This window comes from Cupressus sempervirens, chromosome 9 (genome assembly GCF_028749045.1).
Source record: "Cupressus sempervirens isolate cs-2001-9-10 chromosome 9, ASM2874904v1, whole genome shotgun sequence".
NCBI classification, from domain to species: domain Eukaryota; kingdom Viridiplantae; phylum Streptophyta; class Pinopsida; order Cupressales; family Cupressaceae; genus Cupressus; species Cupressus sempervirens.
Window position 1 is genome coordinate 307,025,446 of NC_143126.1, and position 26,321 is coordinate 307,051,766.

Here is a 26,321-nt window from a genome sequence, read left to right on the forward strand (position 1 = left end):
CATTAAAACACATGCTCTTGCCCTTCCAAAACCCGTTTTTGGAGAAACTTTGTGCAATGAGCTCACAAGAACACGTTTTTGAAGTTTTTGCTTGATTTCCTCCATGAAATTTCTTGAAATCTTCTCCATTGGGGTCATTTTGCAAATCTATGTGTTTCCAAACATTGAATGTTGAGATTTCATGCTAAAAACAAGTTCTTCGTGATGATTATCAGTCACGTTTTTCTCCAAAAACATCCATTTTAGAGTGATTTAAATCACATTTTTGCAAGGAAAAGAAGCATTTTGGCATGTATGATCATTTGCAATGTGCTAAGGGTCACGTTTTTGCACCTAGAAGTCAAAAACAACTTATTTCATGCCCTAAGAGATTCACGTTGTTTTCCAAAAATGACCCGAGGGCATGCATTTGCCAAAAACGTTGGAAGTTTCAGCATTCTTAGGGCATGCTTTTGGCATTGTCCATAAAAAACGCCTCACTTGCTGCCCACTACGGATTCCACTTGCAAAGTTTGAAAATATCTAAGTTTGTTGAAGAATTTTTCAATATTGGAGCTTTTCTTTCCATTTTTGGCACTTAATCATCATGTAAGTGGACATATTCTTTCTTGCTAATAAATTTGTGCTTATCTTGCTGATTTTATGCACATTTTACCTTGACAATGCCACTTGTTGAAATTGTTGCCATGGAAAGTGTATTTTTCCTTTAAAAATGATGAAATGGTTCATTTTCATGTTTTTGGTTTTTCCTCAAACTCCAAATTCGAAATTGCATATTGAAGTGCTTTGCTTTTTGACATGTTTGAGTCATTTGCCAAAGGTACATTTTCCTTTTGAAGTTTGTTTTGTTTTTTGTGTGCTTGCTTTCCGACTTTTCTCCATTTTGGAGACGTTGCACATTTTTTCCCAAGAACTCGGTCATGTTTCACTTCACTCCATCTTCCATTTCATGCAAGAGCATCATCACATTCCATTTTCATCTTTCATGTCACAACATTTCGCATCTCATTCGTCAAATGCGATTACATGTTTTTCATCTCATTCATCATCAATATGTGCATGTAATCGCATTTTCCACTTCCATTTTCACTCATCTCACTTTCCACATCCACTCGCACAACACGATTACATGAAAAGCCTTACGTGTAATTGCATCTCCAAAACTCGTTTTTGACTTAAAGTCGCTTTTTGAAAAATCAAAAATGTCATATGCATGTTTTCCCACTTACTTTGACTTCACTTTTCCACCAAGATGACTATAAAGTTCATTTCACCTCAAGCTACATTTCGTTTTCATCTCTCCATATGCACTCATGCCTCCATGAGCAAATACATTTTTTTCCACTTTCCGTGTCATTTCACATTCCGCGTCTCATCTGTTACCTGCACTTACATGTAAGCTCATCCTCCATCCGCATTCGCATCTCATCTCACTTTTCATCCTTCATTACATCTTGCATATACATGTAGTCCATTTTCCATGCAATAACATCTTGAAAACCTAAGTCATTTTTTGGAAATCAGCAGCCTCCATTTGCACACATTCCCATGTGTTCTGCTATCACACATCCATTTCCTTCCATTTTCACTTCCATAATATTTCTTTTCAACTTCCATTTTCATTCACTGTATATGTATATGATTTCTTTTTTAGATCATCTCATCGGATCTGCAAAGTTTCTAATCCATACTCAAACCTTTGTTGTTGATCAAAAATCAACTTGTATGACAATTTCCTCTGATGATGTGTTTATGTTTTGGGATTTTTGTGTTGCAACACAAGCGCAAGAGATGCCCTCACCATGTAAATCTAAGGGCAAGATGAAATATCAGTTTGATAAAGAGTTGGCTCATGCCACTCAATCTCATGTCACATCCATCCTTGACAATGTGTTGGACATGAAGATTGGACACGTGGACATGATTGATTTTCTACGAAGGGTAAAAACTCTTGTTGGTCATGAGATGACACGTATCAAGAGAAGTCATATTCACTTGGTGTCTACTTTTCCTATGGCTGCCATGGAACCTAAATTCGTTCTCGGATGTGCAAAACGTTTCAGCCCAAAATCAAAGACAATCAAGGATGTTGATGGCACGGTTATTATTAGCTTGATCCAAAAGTTATTAAGCAAATCTTCAAAGTGCCACATAATGCAGCATCTGTAGATCTGACCAAAGAAACATCTTTGGAAATCTAGAAGGAGAAAAAGGGAGATTATCAAAAGTACGTAAATCAATACTGGTTGGATAATAAAAGGAATAATTTCTCGAGATGGCCAAAGACCGTTCACAGGTCTCACTTCAAGCAAGAGTAGAATGACCTTATCATTCTTCTTAGCAGGGTTTGTGGTCTTAAAGATTCCACTAATTTCAAACCATGGATGTACAAATTCATCATCTAGATCATGGAGAACAAAGAACATATCTTTTAGGGAGAACAAATTAGCACTACACTCTGTCAACAATTGCTCAACATAGGGACTTCAGTGCCTTTCTACATGAATTCCTACCTTGTGTACATTACTGCTGCCATGGGATCTTTCTCTAGACACTCAACCAAAGGAGATCGTCTTCAAATTCCAATTTCGAGTTACTATGATAAGATCACTCTGGCTAATAGTAGGTTCCATTACAGAAGACTCCAAGATGCTTTCTTTGGTCATTTCTGATGCTTGTTTGATAGACAGTTATCCATCAAAAGGGTATCTAATGAAGCCTAGGAAAAGGTAAATCAATATAGTTGTATCTTTATCTAGTTTCCAACCTTTACTTACTTGAGGGTTGGATACTTTAAAAGTAAACCGTATACCTTACCTAGGTATGCCATTGATAAGATCATTCTGATGGAATTAGCCAGACAACTCATGGAAGTTAAGTTTGATCAGCATACTTTGCATAGGCCTGGTTTTGGTATTTCTTCTGCCAAACCCTTGGTAATTGGCAATTATTTGATCAATTTTGTACATCAAGCAAAATTGCGGCTAATCACATTGAAGAAATTCAAAGCTAGATTTGACTTTGATTACCAAGAAATGAATTCTCAAATCAAGAAGGCTTTCACACATATTCATCACATCAAAGATGTTTGGATTGATATAAGAACAAAACTGGATATAATGAAGATGGACTACTGCAAATTAATTGTGCAGCAAATCATTGATCTTAACATGCTTGAGATCCCATCAGATTTCCAAATTGAAGATGACGGCAACATTCTTGATCCGGAAGATCATCAAGCTATTTTTGATAAAACGTGTCCTTTTCCCATTCAATGGCAGCAGAAAGAAAGTACATCTATCCTGGATAGATTTCAATCCATTTTGACAAACACCAATAAGTGGCTGAAAATTAAAGGCCTAAAAAGGGTTAATCTGAAATTAGGTTTGGATTGTGGAAGTTTGGCCCTCCTGGAAGGAAGTCACAACTGGAAATTGTAGGAAAAGATGGAGCTTCTTCTTCTGATGCAAAGAAGTCTCTTAAATTCAAGTTGAAGGGTAGAAAGGGATCAAAATCATCTCAAAGCCCTAAACCAGTTCAAGAATCAAAGGAGGAATCAGAGGAGGAATTAGAGACAGAATCAAACAAAGAAGATGAGGAAGAAGAAGGGGAAGTTATGATCATATCTCCTCCAAGGCCTGCACAGACTCATGCACCATCCACGCATGAAGCATCTTTTCTGGATGAGATAGATAATGATGTGGATTCATTTACCACTGTTTTCACACCTATTCCAGTTTTAGAAGTCAATACATTGGCTTTTCCTATTTCTTCAATTGCTCCTCTCATTCTAGCAAATGAACAATATGAACAATTGGGAAGTGTGTTTGAGGATTTTCCAACTCTTACAAAGGGTCAAGTTTCTCAACTTGATACATCTCTGATAGGCTTTGAGCTTTTCATGGCAGAATCCTCTCATCATGCACCTATGAATTCAGTTGTGCAAACTAAATCTTGCTCAGTCACAACGGAGATACAATCTAGATCAATGCCAATGGTCTCCACTGTACCTGCTTCCACAGATGAAAGTTTCAGCTTGCCTACATGGTTGAGCAGGATCAAAATGAAGAGAAGAAAATTGGTTGTACCTCCGGATAATCTCCTTGTCAAGAAAACTATATCCAAATCTTTAAAAGATAAGATGCTTCAAGGATCTTAGTTGATTCGGAGAAAACCAAATTTGTAGAAGTTGTTGAGCTACTAGTGGACAAACCTATTGAAGAACTTACCCTTTCTGATTACAAGTTCACTAAGGTAAAAATTGGGAAGCAATCACATTTGAGTTGTTTGCAAGGTGCTCAAGGTGCATTAGCTAATGTATCCAAAAGCAATCATGGATTATGGGAGAAGAAGAATCAACTCAAACAAGAGGTTACTCGCCTAAATGAAGTCATTCGGCAACAATCTTCTCAAAGTGTTATTATTGTGTCCCAGACATCCCAAGAAAGAAAGTTGATTGAAGCTGCCAAGTCTTGAATAGGAGAAGTCATCTCTGAAGGAGTTTGAGCCATTATAGAAACATTTGCAGTTCTTAAGCATGTCAAAGAGATGAATGAAATGGAGCGAAACTTGATTTCTTCCTTGACTCAAGAAGTAGGTAATTTGAAGGAGACTCTCAATGACTAGGATGAGATTGCTAAATTTGATCTAGATGTCATGGTTTCATAAGATATTTCTTCCATCCGGTGAAATGTTCTTTAGGTATCAAGGGCTTATGGGTTATAAAGAAGAAACATTGAGAAAATTGATTACAAAGTTGCAGACATCTCTTGGAGATTGCTAAGCAGTAGAAACAGGTGTCACATATGATTTGGGACAAATGGAATGTCAAGTTCTTGATGAACATGGTAATCTAATTTTAGTTGAAAGGGAAAGTTCAGAATATACAATCAGAATCAATGCTGATTTAAATTCTGAAGATTTTGGCTCTCATGCTATGAACAAATTTGTCCTGTATAAATCTTCGACAAAACACTTGCTAGATGCTCTGGCAGCAAATTCTAAGGTCGTGCAATCAGCATATGTAGATGCAGTAAGGATAGAGGCCATATCGAAGACAATGGAGATTTCTGATCTTCCTACAGCACGTGATATTATGATCAAGTCAAGGCACTAAAGAACAATCTTTAAGATTGTTATTTTGTTTTTATTTCTGTTTGTAGGTCCAAGAGGATGCATTGCATGAAAAGATGCAATTACATGCAATGCAAGTTTCATGTGCAGTTGCATGTAACCCAATAATTTCTCTTCTAATAAAACTAGGTCAAAGTTGGTTAGTTGCTCCCACTTTTTCCTCTAGCTTTTTCTCAACTCCTTTGTCTATATAAAGGAGTACCCCCTCATTGTAAAATCATCTTTTATCTTCTATTGTATGCAAGAGAGTTCTGAAAAATTGTGCCAGCAGCACTTTGTTTGTTTAGCACTATTTTGAGATAAAAGTGAATACAAAGGAGCAATTGAGACTTAACTTTGATTAAGTGAGATTGTTACTTTTGTGAATTAGAAGCTTTGTCTGTAATTCGCATATGTTATCTTTGATTCATGTAATCTTGCGTTCTTGATAATTGAGTGTAAACAGAATTAAGAAGCAATTGGAGCTGGAGCTTTGGCTAGGAGCAATTGTGGAGATATATAGTTAGAAGCTTTGTCTGTAGCTTATATTTCCCTGTTTATTCACAAAATAGTTAAGATATCTTTACTTTTAGAAGTCTTTGTGCCCTATTAGTATAGCATATTCATATAGGAGTACAACCAGACTTAGAGCCAAATTGGTACACTTTCAGCATGCCTATGAGTTAGTGTCAATTTATCAATATCACTTTCTCAGCTTTAGATAGAAGTGCAGTTAGAGATTTCACCCTGCCCATTACTCGCTCCACAGGTAAGTGGATTCTTTCCTAAAAGTTAAGAGGAATGAATATTGGTAACACCCCTTTTTACAAAAACTCTCGATTTCTTGCTTACCTTGAGTTGATCCAACGAACGGTGAGAAGGGGGAGCCTTACCTTTAAGGTAGGAGAGACTCTGTCTCACACTGTGGCTAGTCATCCTATTTTGCGACTGGATTTTACCCAAAACTGTCGATTGCAAAATATCCACCCAACACCTCCTCCAACCACTATACAGCCATATGGGTTTTCCTCGTTTTGCATATTGCACACCTCTATGTTTCCTAAAAACCAATCCTCTGTTGTTCCAAGGAACCTGTTTGTTACATCCATAACACTGACCAATTTCCCTGTGCCTAAACCCTAGGCTCTATCGCTCTACCATTCCTCTAGTAGGCGTATTTTCACAAGAATGGAAACTTATTGTAGTAGAATTGTATCACATACCTCAACATTACTGTATAGGTGTAGAATTTCCACAACTTGATCATGATTTTTTTGTATCATAAGGAAAGATTTCCAAATGATTTCTACAAGAGCCATGATTTTTCCACAATCCATATAATGAGCAAAGTGTATTTCAAGAAATAAATGTCATTTTATTTAGCATAGTTATTTCCACAAATATTATATGCTCACTTTTAGAAAAGTTTAGGCTGGCAAAACTTAATCCAATATCTACAGCTATTAAAAATAAGATTAAACACTCTTAAATTGATTTGCCACACCAGCCACTGAGTTCATCTGTCATCACTCAGTATGTAGTTTGATTTATCTTAATACCACTAGATTGGACCTCTATCTTACAATGAGTCATCTTTTCAAATTCATGTCGAAGCTTCGAGAAGACAATGGAAAACTGCAAAATGAGTGATTTGATATGTGAAAGAGGCTCTCAACTTTGGTATTCTATACAAACAATCTATAGATTATCCTCTATCCCAATATACCATATCTAACAGGGTTGGATCAGAGAAAACTTGAAAACCAACAACCAAATATATTTTTAATCTTTTGATACAGTAATTTCTTCATAGAGCAAGCTACAACATAGAATTGCTTTATCTTCCACTAGAGAGGCTTAGAGGAATATTAGACAAATATCAATATAGGTTGCGATGTCATAAAGTTGCTAGGAATACCGGTTGATCTCTGACTATGCCAAACAACACCGAACTAACTTTCCTATGACAATTAAATTGTGTTCAAGATGGTTTAAGTATCCAGTCTATCATGCCAGAACAAATCTTATTTCAGTTCATTGCCATTACATATAGTTGATCCATAATGGCATTTGTCTTTATTGTCCTACCAATGTGAAGATTGCTGACATAAAGACTAAACATCTTGGAAGAGATAAAAAAATCCACATTAGAGATAAACTTGGGATTGAATTTGATATAGTCATTAAGTCTAATGGTTGTTGAGTTTCCTAATGATAGGTAGTTTGTTATGCCATTCAAAACAAATTGTTGTCACTTTTGTTACACAGTTATTGTGTATGGTATGGGGCTACCAACTTATGTTTAGAACCATCTATATAACATTGTCGAAGGTGCTAGCCTGAAGATTTCCAAAAATGAAAAATAGTAGGATTTCTACATTATCCGGCCATAGAGGATTTCAAGATTTTATAAATGGACACCCTTGGCACATTTTTGCCCTAAAACACCATCATACTCTTCTATAGTGTTCAAGCAAAATAATTGTAAAATGTCCCTAATAAAGAAGATATTTGTATATTTAATCCAAAGACAATGGAGGACAATCATGTTTTGAGAATTAATATCTCTTTCTTCATTTATGATCTGATGTAACATTGTAATAATGTGGTCAAAGAATTAGGCCTAGACCCTAAGCCCCTCCGAGTTTTTCTGGTTTGTATGCATTGCTCTTGTCTACATTGTTACAACCTTTTTGTTCTTCTATGATATAATAATATTCACTATTATGATATTATCATGAGATAGCGATACTTGCAAGAAATGTTTGGAACCGGAAGTAGATACGTACAGAAGCGTGGATATGGACGAAGTCCTATGGGTGTCACTCGAATGCCCACTCACAGGCACCCCGATGCAAGCCAATGCCTGTTTCAGGCATCCGGAAGCATCCGGGTGCTTGTGAGTGGCATCCTAGTGGCACCTGAGAGCTTCTGCTAGCATCCACACGGAAAAAGTAAAAAAATGAAATTTTCTCTTAAAAACCATTTAAGACATGTGCTTATTTGCATATTTTATTTTTATTTTTTGTGCCAAACCCAAACCCTAAAACGGCCCTAATAGAGGCCTTTCAACCATTCAATCTCCATTTTGTTTGCAACTGGGTTTACTGTTCTCATATTGTTTGCATCTAGCACAAGTGGAACCTTTCTTGGTTCAAATGATATCAACCTTGCAGTGGATGGAGATGAGGAGGATCCAGATTTTTTTGAGACTTATGATTTTGATTAGTGAACAATGACATTGAATCATAAACTTTGTTTTTGATTTTGTAGTTTGGATGTGGAGTCTAGAACATGAATATTTGTGTCTATGAACTTTTAATTTGACATTTGAACTATTTAATTGACATATGAAATATCTTGAATCTTGATCAATGGTGAAATATCATATGTATTATGATTCTATCAAATGATGTATGTTTGTATATTTCTAAGTTTCTAATTCTAAGTTCTTGTATTTATAAGTTTCTTTAATTCTTTGCATATATATTAATATTATACACACACGCGCGCGTTTCCAAATGCATCCACATCCAAAAATTTAAAAAAATCCCACATCCCGTATCTGCTTCCCGCATCAGCATCCAAATTGGTAACTTAGATATTATCCCAAAAAATTATGCTAATCATATAATGCAGTAATTATCCATTAGAATCTAAACCCAATTGTCAATATTGTGTCTACATTGCAACAGGAAAATCAAGATCATCAAAATAAAATGTCTCGGCCTGCTTCCTGTGAGTTTGGCTCGATGAAGTCAACTGGAGAAAATAACACTTTCAAAAGTTACTTGTCTGACAGGCATACAGCAGAGAATAGGAAACTGCTCTTCATTTGAGAGGTGGATTAAGCTGCTCAAAAATGTATTTAAATAAATATGGTTAACTTAAAGAGATCTGAGTGTTGTAATACTAGTAACTATGGTATTGATTGCATATAGTAAATATTTGATTGTAATCATGAACACAGCAGGATACTAACAACTTACATTTCAAATTTACATATACTCCTCTCCAAATAGAGTAATACAATAAGACGGTAATCAATGCCTACATTTGGCAGGAGAAAGATGTTCCACCACGGTGTAACAAATAAATAGATATAATAGTAACGGAGCAACTGACTCCTTTTGGAAATCAAATGCGCAATTGGAATCCTCACTTTTTGCAAAAGCCATAAATAGATCTGAAAAGAATTAAGAATCTGTCTGAACATATGTGTGGGAGATCCTGGCATATAAAATCTTGGGCACCATGTCAAAGAAAACTGATGATAAGTGAAGCTTAAACTTCTATTAAAAGTAAAAAGGAATGGTCTCGACTCTTAACCACTCTCTTTTGCAGAACCTTGGACACGATCTAAACTAAAATTAACATGCTGTGCCTATGTCAAATACACAGAGATTGCTATGGTACTGATGACTCTTATACTAAGCATAATAAACTAAGAGCTGTCTAGCTGTGAAAAGCAGAGTGATTCGCTATTAACAGTTGCATAACTTTTTGGGAGACATTCTTATAGAAGTTAAAACTGTGTGCAAATATGAGCTGACTTAACCAGGAGATCATTTGTAAACCTATAAGCAACTTTTCCTGCAGGCTAACAAAAAATTGAAGTGGTATAGAAAACCTATCCTGATCTAGAAATAGGAAACATTCATATAATGATGCATGGAGTTCTTTTAAGTATGCATTCTAGGCAATGAAAATTAAGAACATTACTAAGAGGTTGATAAAATTTGGATCTATGTTTATAGGGAATACGAATGAACAGCTTAAGCCGGAGGATAAAGTTCAAACCTATTTCCCACCAAGTTTTCAGGACAGAAAATGTTACAGCTCTTTAATAAAATAGAAACTTTTATTTTTAGGAATATTATAAATATAAATATTCAAATGATATCATTAATAAGATATCCATGACATACATTATAGATCATTATTAGATAACATTCAAAGTCGAAATGATCGTTCACAGGAGAGTTCAGTTCAAAAAGATTCAGCAGCAATAGTTTTCAGTTTCATTTTGCAAAGTCACTTCTATTTGGCAAAGTCACTGAAATTTTTTAAATGAGTGGCATCCCCCAACCATCCCACCAATGGTGGGCTACTCCCCTGCACAGTCTGTGTTTCCAGGGTGCTGGGCCATTTTTATCTTGGAGGGGGGCAGCAGGGGGACATTTCAAAAGCATCCCGCCATACGGATACAGGGCAGAACAGCTGGGTACAAATCCTGTGGAAAGAAGCTGAAAAAAGTTGTGCCAAGAGAACTGTAGAGAAGAGCTCAGCAAGCTTTATGAAATTTCTAAGTAGCTTGTCAAGCATCACAAATAGGTTTTCAAGCCACGGACCTCTCTAATAAATGCAGATTGGCCATGCAGAACATGCATAGCCACCATTGCTTGTAGGTTTTTTAGTTCTAAATTAATAGAAGTTACGCTAAGGTTCCTTCAAATGACAGACATAAAATCCCCAGGCCAATATGACTGGAATTGTGGCCTACACTGCTTCATGTTTGTTAGAAACTTTGAATAATCAATTTCTCAAATAACTCATTAGTGTTACAATCCAAATTTTGCCTAATTTAAAATGTTCTTATAGCCATTGAAATTTCATGTGAAAACAGTTGACTAGTAAATTAGTTAAAAATTATGGTTTCATGTGAAATGGAAAAGTTGGTTATTCGTTATATTTCATGGAAAGTGAAATGGTGGTTAATTGTTATGATGTTTTATGAAAATAATTAATCATTATAGTAACCTTGATTTCATAATGAGGAATATGTTATTACCGTGGCAATTCTCTTTTTGCAGTACTGTGACGAAGGGGGGGAAGCATTGCCAAAGAGGAAATTGGGTAAGGGACACCAATCTGCCTATGGGCCAATAGGTATGAATTCTAACCACCAAGGCTAAGGAGTAAATGGCTAGGCAAGCAAGAGTATACTATGGATTACAATGAGCTAACCGATCGATAAATATGTATTATTAAAGAAAAGATCGCTAATCAATAAATTAAAAAGCTAAGAACTAATGTGTTACCTTATAAATTGGATGATCTCAGAGCTTCTTGTGATATATGTCATGCCTTAATATAACAATACCATAGTATCTACAAATGCTTGCATATGTATATGCACATATATGTATGTACGCGTAAATTTAAATGAGACGTACATATATGCCTACTTAATATATGACGTATACATTAGATACATTGTTGGAATATCATGCATATATATATACATGTGTGTACGTGCATGCACAAGTATAGGTAGGTATAGTATGATATTTTTATTTTCAGACATTAGTGTTTTAATCAAAATCGAATGGCAGCAAAGCATGTGCTTCGTTATGTGAAGGTCACTTCAGATCATGGACTTCTTTACTCTCGAAGTTCTAATCCTAAACTCAGTGGGTTCACATTTTCAGATTGGGCAAGCTTTGTTGATGATAAAAAGTCAACTTTTGGATATGTGTTCAGTTTGGGATCCAGTGCCGTCACATGGACTAGTAAGAAGTAGCAAGCAGTTTCTCTATCCTATACAAAGGCTGAATACAGAGGAACAGTTAAGGCAAGTTGTGAAGTTATTTGGCTTCATCAAATGCTTGGGGATATGCAAATGTCACCAGCAAGACCAACCACTTTCTTTGTTGATAACAAAGGCATTATCAAGTTAGCACGAAATCCAGTCTTCCATGAACGAACCAAGCATGTGGATGTTCATTGTCACTACATATGACAGCTGGTTGAAGACGGGACAATAGACTTGCAATATGTTCCTACCACAGATCAAACTGCAGACATTCTCACCAAGCCTAAGCCTCTTGGTCCTGATAAGTTTGTCAAATTCAAAGGACAACTTGGCGATGTGGATAGATTAACCATTAAGGGAGGGTATTATGATAATAGATAAGCTTCTATTATTAGTTAATGGTTATTTGTTTGTAATTTATTGTGAATATTAGAATCTTTCTAATATTTAGTTAGCTGTAGTTATCTGTTAGCTTTCTTTAGCTTTCTTTTAGCTAGAATAGAATAAATCTATTCTTTATGATCATTTCCTTAGGAAACACCACTTTATTCTTTTGTATCTATTGACCTCTCGATCTCTGTTAATAACAAGCAGGTATTTTACCAATTACTTCTTAATATGGTATCAAAGCCAATTTTAGGAAATCCGCAGTGCTGAATTTGAAATCTCTGAAGTTCATATGAGTTCAAGTTGTTTGGTGTCAATTGTCATTAACTTGTGATCCCATAGAATTGCAGTGTAGAATGCTTAAACTGAGTATATAAGATTTCCCATGTTTAATTTCCAATGCAGCTATGGGCACAAACAGTTGGCTAACTTCAATTGGTTTTGTGATTTGAGATTGGCAAATGTCATTGACATAGTTATAACACTTTGGGGGTGGCGGGACGTTGGCACAAGTTTCCGGGCAGGGGGGAGGGGCCTCAATTTGGGGATGGCGGTGGGAGACGGGAGGGGTATGTATATGCTATATACTATACATGTGGGACTTCAAATGCTAGTTATGAAAAGATTTATAACAATATAAGACATAAAGATGTAAAATACTAATTTACTAAAATTTGAATATTTGAACAATGTTTAATAAATATTAAAATTTTAAATATTAGAATCAAACAAATGGAAGAATTCTAACTTCTACTGTATAAATATTACATAATAATAGTCATAGACACCAAAAGTACGGGTATCTCATCATAAAGATGTTTACATTGAGCAGCATAATATGATATTCAATACGACCAATAGAATATTAAAAGAAATATATTTTTTAAAATGAACTATATTTTTTGTTGGTTAGACAAGGGATGCCCGGTAGTCCCCTAGAGCATTCAAGGAACCCATTCACATCCCCCTTTTCCCTAGGGGAGTGGGGTAGAGGGGAGGCAGGGAGGGCGTCCCCATGTTACACTAGTTATAGATATGGTCATTAGAGCTTTTGCATATGATGTATGGACAGGCATGTGGCAGCCCTTTATTTTGAAGGTTGGTGTGCCTTGGTTGACTTGTAACATGGTCATATTCTGCAAATACTGTAGGCTTGGAAGACTGCAGTGTCTTTTATACATGCTGGAGACTGCGTTATTCATATTCACCCAGGACAGTGATACTCTAAAATTATCAATGCTTTACCAAGGCCATGAGAAAGAATTCTGCAAATTGTATCCAGCTGCAGTTAGTGGCATTTTTGGGAAAAGGAAAATAATAATAGTGCCCTTATTCATTCTTTACTGAAGAAACAATAGTTCTCTTTGCAAGTGTAAGCAGCTCTATCATTCATTCTGCAAGGCATCATCACTCTTGAGCAGATGTTAACAAGAGACTGAACCTGTTACTTGAAACCTTTGTCATGAATCTCTGTTTCAATTTCCTGCCTCGCTTCGTGTTAAGTCTGTCTTTGGTGAAAAGTCCCAAACTCCTGTCATGAAGAAATATTTGATAAAATGTTTAAGGCATATCACCTGGAGGTGCATGGTGAGAGCAAAGGTCTTTTGGTATAACAGCTTACAGTGACTTCATAACTTCGGTTGGAAAAGGGTAATAGTTGATATGTATGTCTTGGGCATAGGAGTTAACAGGTAGAAGAGCAGTATGTCCATTCAAGAGGAATCAATAGAGGACGTTGTCAAAATCACTGAGAATTATTCAGAGATTAGTGTTTTTAAGTTTGTATCTTGAATAATGATTATGTATAATTCAATCAATACTATTGAGAATAGTGATTCATGTATTCTTTTTAACATTGGTCTGTTTATTTCTCTTCAAGGTAGTTTTATTCTAAGAAATATTACTAATCTTTCCTTGTTGCAGGATTAAATCAATGAGCATAAGGATGTTAAGTAGATTTGCATTTTTGGAAGGGCTATGCATCAGCCCAGCTTGCACAGGAACAATTCATGGTGATTGATTTGAGTGGCATTTTGCATTTTGATGACATGAACATTAACTTAGTGGAGTTTGATACACCTGTGTTGAGATCAGATGGATCGAGGACTTTGAAAAGGAGAACGAGTTTCATTAATCCTGTCAGGAAGTCAGGTAGGCTGAAATGTGAAGACAGCTTGCAGTCAAAAGACTAATTTGATGTCTCAGAAAAGCTTGATTTAATTGAGACTATTTTGGGCGAGTATTCATGATGTTGTTTGAAATCTGGTTGCTCTGTTTGGGTTGCACAGGCTGTTGCTGCAGCAGATGTTTCAATGTTTTAAATGACTGATTATTAGTTTATGGAAACTGAAGTGTCCGATTTTAGTGATTTTCATGTTCATTTTTGAGGTATCCTCATTTCCATCATGGTTGGAAACTGAAGAATGAGGACTCAGGCTCTCTTGTAAGCAGTTTCTTCTAAGAGAAGGAGATGTCACTCAGACGCTGTTCATTTTTATTAGAGAACTTCTTTGCAATCTCTGAAGCAAAATTGAATGAAGAGATCAAGAGTTTGATGCAATTTCTTAAAAATTGCGAGGGAGGAGCTTCAGCTGCAGAGGAAGATTGCCAAATCGTTTGCAGAATATCAACAAGCTCGTGTAGCAATGTGACTGCTAAGGCTCTTTATTTGGTCATTATTTGAATCAGCTCTTTTGTTATGCTAATCAAAACAATGCGTATGCTGTCCCTGGTGAGAGGGAGTCTCAAATTTCTAATGATCTTTTATGTGCTTTAATAAGTTCTTCTCTGTGGGAAAAGATTACAGTGCAATCCCTTGATAATGAGTTCTTCTCTGTGAGACAAGTTTGAGGTGCAATATCTTGTTAATGAGTTCTTCTCTGTGAGAGAAATTCGAGGTGCAATCCCTTGTTAATGAGTTCTTCTTTGCGAGAGAAGTTTGAAATATCCTAACCGTATATTCTTCCCATTTTTTTATCACAATAAGTTTCAGAATATAATCAGATTATTTATGCAATAAAAAATAGCAATATTAACCAGCAAATACTCATATGAAATTGCTCAAAAATAGTTATTACATTATAAATTAGCGATACAATAACTTCATAAACACTCCAATCTTAGTTACAGAAAGTTATGCCTAGACTGGATAATAAGAAAGAATCTAAAATGCAAGGTGAGCTCTGTTGCGAATCCACTCTGAAGATGAACTAGGTTTCCATCCAATCCACCAAGAAATCCTAAAGGATCCTGTCCTCAAGTTTCAGCAAGAGAAAGCTGGAAGCTTCTCCAAAGAGAAATCAGAAAAACCAATCACAAATCCAAGCATGAAGAGAATGAGCCTCTAAAGATCCTTTTGTAGCCATCTTTGTGTCTCTTTGTTTTCCTCTACTTGACTATTCATATTTCTTTTGTGTCCTATTCCACTTTTAATTTATGTCTTCTCTTAATAATAAAGTGACATCATAAATAGACTACTAAGTCTTTTGGCATTAAAATAAATGTCCTCTCGAACTCAAAAAGCCATGTGTAACAACTTGTCAAAAAGCTCTCGGCAAAATGCTCCAAGTCCAATACTACAAAATCAGAAATATAGACCCATGTTGACTTACTATAAATAGTAAGTATATAGAAACCCTTGCTCTATCAACTCTGATTGGCTTGAATGTGAAAATGCCTAGGCCAAATCTCAAATTTAATCCCCTATAAAGTCTTGGCTAGCCCACGAGACCATGGTGTGAAGGGCCAATAACACATAAGAAAATAGAGGCTAGAAAAAGGGGACATTATAAAATTCGAGGTGAGATCTCTAAGGCATGGTGGAAATGCATTCTTCTCTGAGAGAAGTCTGAAGTGAAAGCCCTTGTTCCACCCTCTGCGAGTACGTATGAAGGATCCATCCTCTACGAGTAGGTATGGTGGAATCATGTGTGTGACTCCATGACTTTAATCTTATGCTTTTATTGTTCACTCTCTAGGAGTAGCCATGGCTAATATCGTGCTGAGATGACAATATTATGTTGAGAAAATCTGTGATGAAATTTCATTATTAACATCCAATGATTGCAACTCTTTGTGCTGGACATGCTAAGTCCTATGAATCATCTCTCTCTTGCTAAGGGGGACTATTAATGTTTTAGACTTTTAGTAGCTGCGTGAGAGATCATTCTTACCTCAGAGTCACTATATGTTACTTCGAGATTCTGGAGAGCTCTTTCAGTTATGCGAAAATGATCTTTATGTTATCATCAGAATATGCAACAAGCCAATCTAAAGAAAAGGTTCATTCACTCTTGTCTTATTGAATTTGAGGCATTATATGCTATGCAAAAGTTGTAATGTATTTCTCTTGTTACTGTCACCAGTCACCATCTGGTGTTATTATGTTGAGCCTATCGTGGATTTCTATCAAATGCCATTAACCCATCTTCCTGCAGCAGTTACAGGTGTTATATTCTGTTCAATGGATATGAGATGATATGGCATGGTAGTAGAGATGACTTGGCACCATAAGTTTACTGGTTATGTATTTCCCAGCACCATTATAATTATTCCTGGAACCATGTGGTCACATACTCTATGCTGGCAATTTTTACTTGTCTTCCATGTGACTGAGCTGCCACGTTACATCCGTAATCTTCATATTGTCATCAGTTCATTGGTGCTAAGTTGTGATACTCTTTATGAGTTTTAAGTTTCATAATTACCTTACCTTGCTGCAGTGGATGTCTGTAACGGCAGGAGTCTCTTTGTTTCCCATTGCTCATACTTGGGATGCTGCAACCATTGATATTCTTGTATTCATTTTCGAATTGTGAAGATTATTAGAGTTTTCCACAGATTGTATACTAGCATGTATAGTGTATTGTTGAGAGGAGACTTGACTGTATGGGAGATTTGCAGACAGTTTGTGACATGCTTTGTGTGTGCAGTCAATAGCAGTATTAAGAGAGATATTCTACATGTTGTTTTTCTTTTTATCTGCAGTCAATCTCTGTTTGTATTTCTGATGCAAATGACTCTAAATCTGAGAGGTCAATAAGAAGAAGACATGGTGATTGATTCTGTCATAATCAATGAAGAAGTTTCCTTTTGTAATCAGTTTTATGGAAAGTCTGTCATTTCTATTGAAGCCATGTGTATGTGCATGATATATTTTTGTAAGCAGTCAGCCTAAAAGAATGTCATTTCATATGCATCATGACTTAGGAACACAATACCATGCTTGAGTTTATGAATTCTGATCTTTGCATTATCATGGTATATTGAAGGTTTTCTGAAAGTGCAGAGATAGTGTAATATGATTTTTAGAAACTTAATAAAGGAATCATCTTTTGGCGTGGCTGGGTTTTTCCCCCAGTGACGAGGGTTTTCCCACAAGAACTTGTGCAATATGTTCTTGTGTTTTGCATCAGTTATGTTATTCTGGTTCTCTAAATCTTAACAGTAGTAGCCACAGGAACAACTGGAGGTAGGGGTAAACTCATGAAAATGCATGGACTTAAACCGATCTCAATACATTACCAAAGGGTCGCACTTAGAGTAGAGGGTCAAAAGCAGCCATGTGAAGGATTCCAGCCTACCCCCTGTTCCCCTGTTCTCTACAAGCCAATGTTTTCCCACACATTTTTTTTATCACATTATGATTTCAAAGATAGCAAGGGAAATCTTAAGGTTGGGATCAAACTAACGGCAGTACATGGGCCTAGGCACAACCCAATGTTCACCATACCACCCTATAGAGGTAGAGGTTGTGCAAAACAATATTAAGGACGAAATGTTTTCAGGGTTTCCCATGTTTGTTACAGCCACGATGTAATTTCTCCATAACATTGCAGCTTGGATGAGAATATTAGAGATTTGGACTAGTCCTCCATGCATCACACACTTCCAAAACTGACACATCAGAGAGTAAAACAAAGGCAGAACTGGTAGAGGTTAGCTACCCACAGGGCATCAATGCCTCAAGATATGAATGGAACCAGGGCCAAGTTGACCAACTAAGTTTCTTTCAACATTTAAATCAAGGTGCAAGGCACCCCAAATAGACTACTGCGACACCCAATGTGCCTCAAACATATGATGCAGAAGGACCATCAGAAATCTTTACAGCAACTGATTAAGGTAACTGTTTGACTCCAGGATTTTTCCTTGTAAATCTGTAATTTGTTAGTAAATGATACATGGTAAAAGAAAGATATAAAATAGAGTTTGGAAGGAGAAATGGATAGTTGGAGGAGGATTTTTTCTAGTTATTCTGTGCAGGAAGAGATCATAGCAGTTTAGTCAACATCGGATCCAGCTTTTATTAAATAAGAGATTATTCATGAGCCATGGCCCCATCATTTCTGACTCAAGATTTTCCAAAGAAAAGTTGCTACCAATTGTTCTTCATTTGGCGCGGCTTCCCCCCAGATTATTCTACAGGGGTTTTGGGGGAATGCCCCCAAAAGCTCAAATCACTTTTTTATTGTAAAAGGCATCAGCATCTATTTTTTCTATTGGATGACTTATTCTATTCCTAATTTTGTAAGCAGCAAAAAGCTTGTATAAAATGGCTTAGGGTTAGGGATTTCATAACGTATGATGAGATTGTAGCTTCTTGCAGTGGTATTGAGCTGTAAGGGATTACATATTGTAATCAAGTTGTAACCAAGTTAAAGCTAGTCTAAAGAGAAAATGGCCACTGTGAATAAGCACATCTCTCACATGTGCAAGGGTTCTGGACGCAAATTGATTTGATGAAACCCCTGCCAAATAAATTATGCCATAAGAAACGATGCAGATTTTGAGAACCTTAAATTTTGATGTCATGTTTCCTATAAGCATGGTCATCTAGGTAGGGATTGACTGTTGAGACCAGGCGATAAAAAGGATCCGTAAGGTTTTCAATATGCCAAAACACACAAAAACATAAATATGACATAAAAAATCAGATCCTAATGCAGATAATGTCAAAATTTTGATAGAACACCCCAAAGATGATCCCAAAAATTAAAACCAATCAACAAACCGATTCTGGAGCAGCTTTGGATATCAATCCGAAAATAGGATAGTGCAGAAACTAAGAGCAAACGAAACAGGATTAAACAAATCTTCAGAAGACCTAAGTCAAGAAAATAACTGACCTAAGATAAGCAAACTCTGGGAAGAAGGTGGAAGATATAGAAAAACAAAAAAACATGCAAAATAAACACACACTTGAGTGAATAAGATAAAAAGCTAAGGGATATTGAAGGATGGTGATTTCTAACAAATGAAGCTAGAAATAAAGGATAAATTGGTTACCAAACTTTGTGCTAACGTCTTCTGGTGGTTCCAGCATACCCAAGGATATTTCCAACGAGTAGCCTCATTGTGAAATAAGCTACATGCCATAGACAAATGGAGATTGCTTAAAAATCAAAAAATATATAGTTTCTTGATATTCTCTTCCTACATGAAACTAAACGCCTGGGAATTGCCATCCAAAGCCTGGCCTATCTATTTGTATGAGGTAGAGTATCCAACACTCATTCTGGAAAACTAGCAAAACCGTGGAACAAGTATAAAATCTGTTGCAAAGTTCTGAATTAACAGCATAATTGTATAGATTTATTGATTCAATCTTCTAAGTCTTAAGAAAACTGTCTCTCTTTGTGCCACCAATATTTATGCCTAGAAAGTTTTAAAAATACACCATTCAAATTCAGATGTGTGGATGACACTGAATTTAGAAACCCAATTGACAACTGGTGGGCACATCTACAACTAAAGGACCATAGATAATCACCTGTTCCAAACACTAGACATATAAATTCGAGTTTGAGCAAGTGGATGAAGAAGTCTATAGAAATAATTTTGGCAGGAAAAAACGATTGCAGGAAAATTAAAACAAATGACAGAAATTATCCAAAAGAATTTAAAGATATACTACATAGAGAACAGATCTATTCGTGGTAAAATCAGGGAAAATCTAATTAAATAAAGGAAACTGCAGCACCAAAATTTTCAGAATAGATAAGAATTAGAACAAATGTGGAGATTTATAAATGTGCTCTAATCAGATAGGATAAGAATTCCCATCGAGTTTATTAGAAAATACCCAAGTATAAAGAGAACCAGCTGTCAGATCTATTGACTTCTTTACCTTTCTTTTTACTATGTTTGTGGTTTTTGTTTTAAGGTGCTGCTTTTGTTAAAAGGTTTATCACAAAAAACTACCATCTGTGGAGTCATAAAACACTCACGACTTGAGATTATAGAGACACTGACCAAATAATACTGAACACCAACTCTGCAAAAAACTTGAAGACAATTATCTGACATAAAAATCAGATATTCAAAAAGTTCTGTTGTTGGTATTAAGGAGATATTATTAAAATTATTGATTTAAAATATGTTTAGTCGTCCACTAACAGCAGTGGAGACAACAATATAATTTAAAATAACTTATATGAGGTATCAACACTGTAAACACTTCAATTATCGGTATTTATCTGTACTTAGCAATCTCAGAGACTAAGGTGGTTGATGGACTTCCCTCTATTCAAAAAACTTAGAAAGTGTATAGGATGTCTAATACACAAACTACATAAACATCCATTTGATGTTAAGAAAGCTTGCATGCCAATGGATTCTTCAATCTGGTACTTACTGCCTTTTAACGGTCAGTGAAGAGGCCTACTGTATCTATGATAAAGCATTTCTTTTTGTTGGTTGATGATGCAGTCTATTTTTTGAAAATTCAGTCAGTATATTTTTTCTCATTTTGTAGCACACAAAGGTTTGGTGGAGAAATGGTAAGTAATCAGATAAAGGCTCTTAGATCTAACAATGAAAACAAATTTTACTCAAAAAAGTCTCAAGAATGATGCAAAAGCAATGGTGAACACAAACAGTATAGTACCCCATACACTCTACAGCATGACAGAATAATGAAACATGGGCAGAGCACAAGCTACACAACTTGAATATACCATATTGATACTTGACACAAACTACTAATACTGCAATCAACATCCTTAACTAATGTCCTTGTAAAGCATAGCAAAGCATCACTGCCGAGGAAGCATAGTCAAGAAGACCACTCATCAATCAGTAGAGTTTTGTGTTTTCAATTGTAATGATTTCGCATTGATGTCTGTCAAAAAGAGAAGTTACATGCAAAGATCAAACCATATATCTTTGCTGGATATAGTTAGCAGTTCAAGGCATACCAGATGATAGTAAATCTACAGATACTATTGTATGGATATTTTCTATTAATATATTTTGTACGACTTCTAATGTGAAATTAAAACAAAAGTCAAAGCCACAAACATATAGGGGTCAAGTTCAAGGAGAGATCTGATGAAAGAACAAATCGGTACCCATACTTCAAAGGTCATTTAAATACCAAATGGTGCCATACCACAGTGAGAGACACTTGGAAGGATATTTACCAAGAAGATTATAAGGCGGGACTACACAATTAGGGAAACAACTTGTACAAACTGATGACCAAAAAAGTTTGGTTACTTCTATTATTTCATATGTAATTGAACCTAGCACATATGATGAGCCCAAGGAAAGCAGAGATAGGAAGCTGTTATGAAAGTGTAATAGTACCTTGATGCAAAAATAGAGCTTGAGTGTTGTCTAAATTATTATTATATTAAGGAAACAAGCCCATTGACTAGAACTGAGTTTTTCTTTGGACAGGAATAAAGTTTGACTTGTCAATTATCACCAATCGTTATGCATAGCTAGAAGAAGTAGACTATAAAGAAACCTTCAGCCCACTACGAAGATGGTAAACTTTTGATGGGCTATCCCATAGTTACAAAGATGTTACTCTGACCCTTGGAATTCGTCTCCCATAAAAGAAACATGTCCCCTTCTCAAAGACCTAGATGCCTCCAAGCATTATAAAACTTCATATGAAGTGTATTTGTCTTAACCTTTGTGCATCCCTTGGAATTTGCAAAAGAATTCCCAATATAATCATGTGCTTTGATACAATATGTTTGACAGTGAAGAATATGCATGGATCGACTTGGACGTGAGAAGTATAGAAAGACATTTGTTGGTTAACCAAAAGATGATTCTCTAATTGGAATTTCTGTAGGAAGGGTTTAGCATCATTACAAAGAAATAGCTGGCGTTGTTTGCTGTTTGAAGCCACAATATTAGACAACAAATTAGCAGCAGCATTGAATTCTCTTCACCCATATCGAATTTACAATATATGAATTTTTCCCAACATCTCAGATATGGCTAAACATCATGATCCATCTTCCAGCTGTTGTTAGTGTTTCCCTAAACCCGTTCTCACTCTGTGTTCTAGAGGACTTATTAGATTCAACATAAAAGGACAAAAAGCTCCACAGCAACAGTTATTAAAAAATTCTAGGTTTGGACAACAGTCATGAATGGGCTAGCTATAGATCATGCTTAAGCTTGTCAAGAAAGTTAAACATCCTTTTGTTCGTCCAATAAATTAAGAGGTCGTCAAAAAAAACATGCTATGCACATTGGTTGTTCCTTTGTGAAATTGATACAAATCAGATATGTAGATTGAGAACATGTGACTTTCAGAACATAGAAATGCCGTAATTGAGCTTATCTTAAATGTGGCACCAACAAGAAAAGTAAAATCGCCCATGAACAAATATCCTTCTATGATTAAAAACTAGTCTGCATTAAAATTATTTACAAACTATATGAACTCACGGGATAATGTAAATACCATGAAGTTTCGCCATTCATTTGCAGTTGCCCTGGAAGATGGTTTTCTAGTAACCACTGAACTATCATAGAAAACTTGAGGATCTGACTTCTCCATTCCTTCTGGCATTAAAACGAAAATTTAATAGCAATTAAAAATACATTAATTAGACTTAAACTGCTAGGACCAATTAACAGCAACATTGAACATAACATCGCAATTAAAAGAACCAAACAAATGTACATGATCATTAATTACTTCACTTTCAAATGATATATTAATATGCATAAGCAACTCGTACAGATAGAACAATCTTTCACAAAATTATTATTCTTTCCAGTTCTCTAAAGAAAATAACCCTGCTGATTCTGTTGGTGGCTCTAAAGCAGCTGAAAAAGTAATTGCTATTGTATAAAGTCGCTCATGATCCTAATTTGGCTGGGTACGATAGTTCATCTGATAGTGGTGAAGGAAGATGTCTCTACTCAGATTCTGCTGTCCCAATCGTACACATCCTCATTGGTAGCTTAAGGAATTTGTTCAATTAAGAGTTAACACACTTCAGTATCAACTATCGAATTAATAAAATTATCAATGACCTGGATAAAAAGGATTAGATAACCAGTGCAAGATATGAACACTTGCTTGGATTGTAAACTGTTGATATATTGCTGATCTGATCTGTCCCATATTTTGACTTCTACCATGTAATCGCTGATATCAAAATAGTTATTTTGCAGAACTCAGGTGTTCAGTTTTTTTCGTCAAGATTTGTTATCCATGATTGTGTGATCTTCCGGAATTATTTCTGGTCTAATTTGTACTTGGTTGCTTGCATGAGCTACCTTTGTAAAAGCTATCCACTATAAAAGAATACCATTGTCGTTCACATCAAAAATCGACAACAAGAAAGTAGATTGTAAGCACCAGAAACTTTTAATCAACAAATCGATGGCCTCACTGTACTATGCTACCCCTATTGTAGCTACAATTTTACATTTAAATTCCCTTCTCACTTCAAACAATTTTCTTACATGTAGAGAATGTATTGTTTCAGTTTAGCAATGATTTGGTATGGGTTGGAAATGAGATGATGTAAATTCTTGATCAAAATAAACAACATATATTAACCGAACATTGTATTAGCATTATAGTTAAACAACATAATCTTTTAAAATAGTTTAAACTCGCATTTCACAAATGATACTACAATCCACAAATTTGGCAGACCAAAGCCTAATTCAAATCTTTGCAACCTCAAGCTGCAAACCTACAGCATGCGCTTCTCCTAACACTAATCTATCCAGAGTTGGCTTCAAAGACACCTGTGTCTTTGGGTGTGTGCGAATTACCTAAAATCAACGCTCCGCAACGCTTCCCTCCACGTACCTGAAGGAATGCTACCGCATCCGCTATTAAAAGGCTAAACTCGAGTGAATATTTTATATATTTATATTCTTCATTAAAGCTATGTACCAATTCTACTAACTTTTGGAAGAAAATAGTTTATTCTTAGAGTTAATGTTTTTAGAGTTAAAATTAATATTTTTGGAGTTAATTGTATTTGTATTAATCTTATTAATATAAATTGTAATTTTTTATATTTTTAATTTATTTAGAAATTTAATTTATTTAATTTAAATATTTTCTTAATATATAATTATATTTTTGTTCATAAATTGAAATGTATAGTAAGAAAAATTATGTATAAAAAAATATTTGTGTTGGATATTGTATAAAATATTGATCTCAAAAATGTATTCACTAGCACTTTGTTATAAGGGGAGCAAGGGAATAGTCGATAGGCAATTTTGTACATGTTTTGACTTAACTACCTATATGTCCAACAAATTATCTAGGTAATTCCTATGGAGTCTGTCATTTGCCCCAATCAAAGAGCATTTTTGGCTCCTATAGTCATGGCATGAAAAATAGAGTTGTCAAATATATAGGTTACTGTGTCACAAATTCTTGTCATGATAGATGGACCCAATAACTCAAAAAATAAGAAAAGGGAAGGTATCTCAACCTACTCGATTGGTCAAAATTACAGGGAAACTGTCATGAACTATCTTGCTTCTCAAATTTATAGGGAGCATCAAGTTCATTCTCCTTCATTGTCACATTGAAGGATGTCTCTAAGACAAAGCCTTCTTGTCTCCCTTGTCGCTTGTCATGTTGTATTGAGGGAAGAGTGATTTTTCTTTTAGAGCTTCAATGCTCTTTTTTCATAGGAAACCCAATGATTGGAAGTGACAAACCATCAAGCTAAAAAAAATGATTTAGAGTATAACCCCAAGCGTTCTTTCATGTTTTGTAGTTGCCTTCTTGATGGTTTAATATTTTGACAACTATCTAGTGAACTCTTCCTACATGTTTCTATTCAATCTTGGACATAGAACTCTCATTCATCTCAAAGGAGGTATGAAAAACATTTTGATGACTAGTTGCCAAAATCTCTCTGCATAATTGCAAACCTATAGATGTAAAAAGAAGAGAAAATTAGAGTAACATTGCTTACAAGCTCCCATTTGCAAGAAAATAATTATAATCAAAGTAAGCTCAAATAAACCAATTTTCTACCACAATCTACTTTTTGATATCAATTATAGAGATGCTAAAGAAACATTCTACATACAAAGTCATTAAATCCTTATCAAAAGGTTTGAAAAGAAGGGAGAGTAAAGGTTAGTACACCCAAACAAACCACCCATCCATGTAATAATTACTTACTAAAACTGAATTGAAAACAATTGCAAAATTATTTAGAGGACTAATTTGAACCTAAAATCATACCACACACTAAATCAAAAAATTATTACAATCTTAAACACATGTAGATATTCTCATGTGATAAATTGTCTCTGACAAAATATCTTAGGTCTATTCAAAGAGCATTGAACCAAAAACTCACAAATCCTAGATATCAGTGCTTGCAATAATTGTTCCATTTTATCACTAATCAATATATTAAATGCACAATTGATACTTAAAACTATACAAAATAGTGAACTGCCAAAAAACTTGACAACTAAAAATCCAATTTGAACTTCATTCATAGGAATATGTCAAATACCTTTCAGTATGTAAGTCTTCTTAAATTTGTAGTTATTTAAAATGCTTTGTCCCTATATTTATAGCCAGAAGTTCAACACATGACAAGATTTATGCATTGTTATAGGAGAATTTAAAATAAAATAAAAAATAGATGATTTTTCGTTTTATTTATTATTTTAGAGATTTATGAATCTTAAATTATTTATTTAGCCGATAGGCTATTTGTGGGAACATTGTTCTCAGAAATTGAATTTTTGACAGAAAAGTTGTCAGTTCATTGAAAAAGTTGTCAGTTGGCTGGAAAAGTTGTCAGCTTGGCTAGAAAATTATAAATCCTTCTCGTTAATTATTTTACCGGTCAGCTTTTATATCACTTCACATTTAACTCTTGTTTTGATATTTGTCAGTTGTTATCTCCACTTTTAACTATTGTTTTTCTTTTTTCTATTTATTTAAAAAAATAATTACTCGAGCTTAGTGTTTATTTATTTAACTTTTGATTTTTAAAATTGATTTAGACTTTTGTTTTAAAAAAAAATTAAA

The 26,321-nt window shown here is 35.1% G+C and overlaps 1 protein-coding gene across 1 annotated transcript in view; it reads right to left on the reverse strand.

Annotated features, from left to right (window-relative positions):
• Positions 1-24,108, reverse strand: part of LOC149538620 (axoneme-associated protein MST101(2) protein) — a 98,227-nt gene extending 74,119 nt beyond the window's left edge. The window contains exons 1-2 of the mRNA XM_089799934.1: positions 24,074-24,108; positions 22,743-22,843 (exon numbers count right to left, since the gene is read on the reverse strand). Coding sequence (XP_089656060.1) covers positions 22,743-22,838 — 96 coding nt within the window. The 5' untranslated portion in view covers positions 22,839-22,843; positions 24,074-24,108. The remainder of the gene's footprint in view (positions 1-22,742; positions 22,844-24,073) is intronic.
• Positions 24,109-26,321: the final 2,213 nt, after the last annotated feature.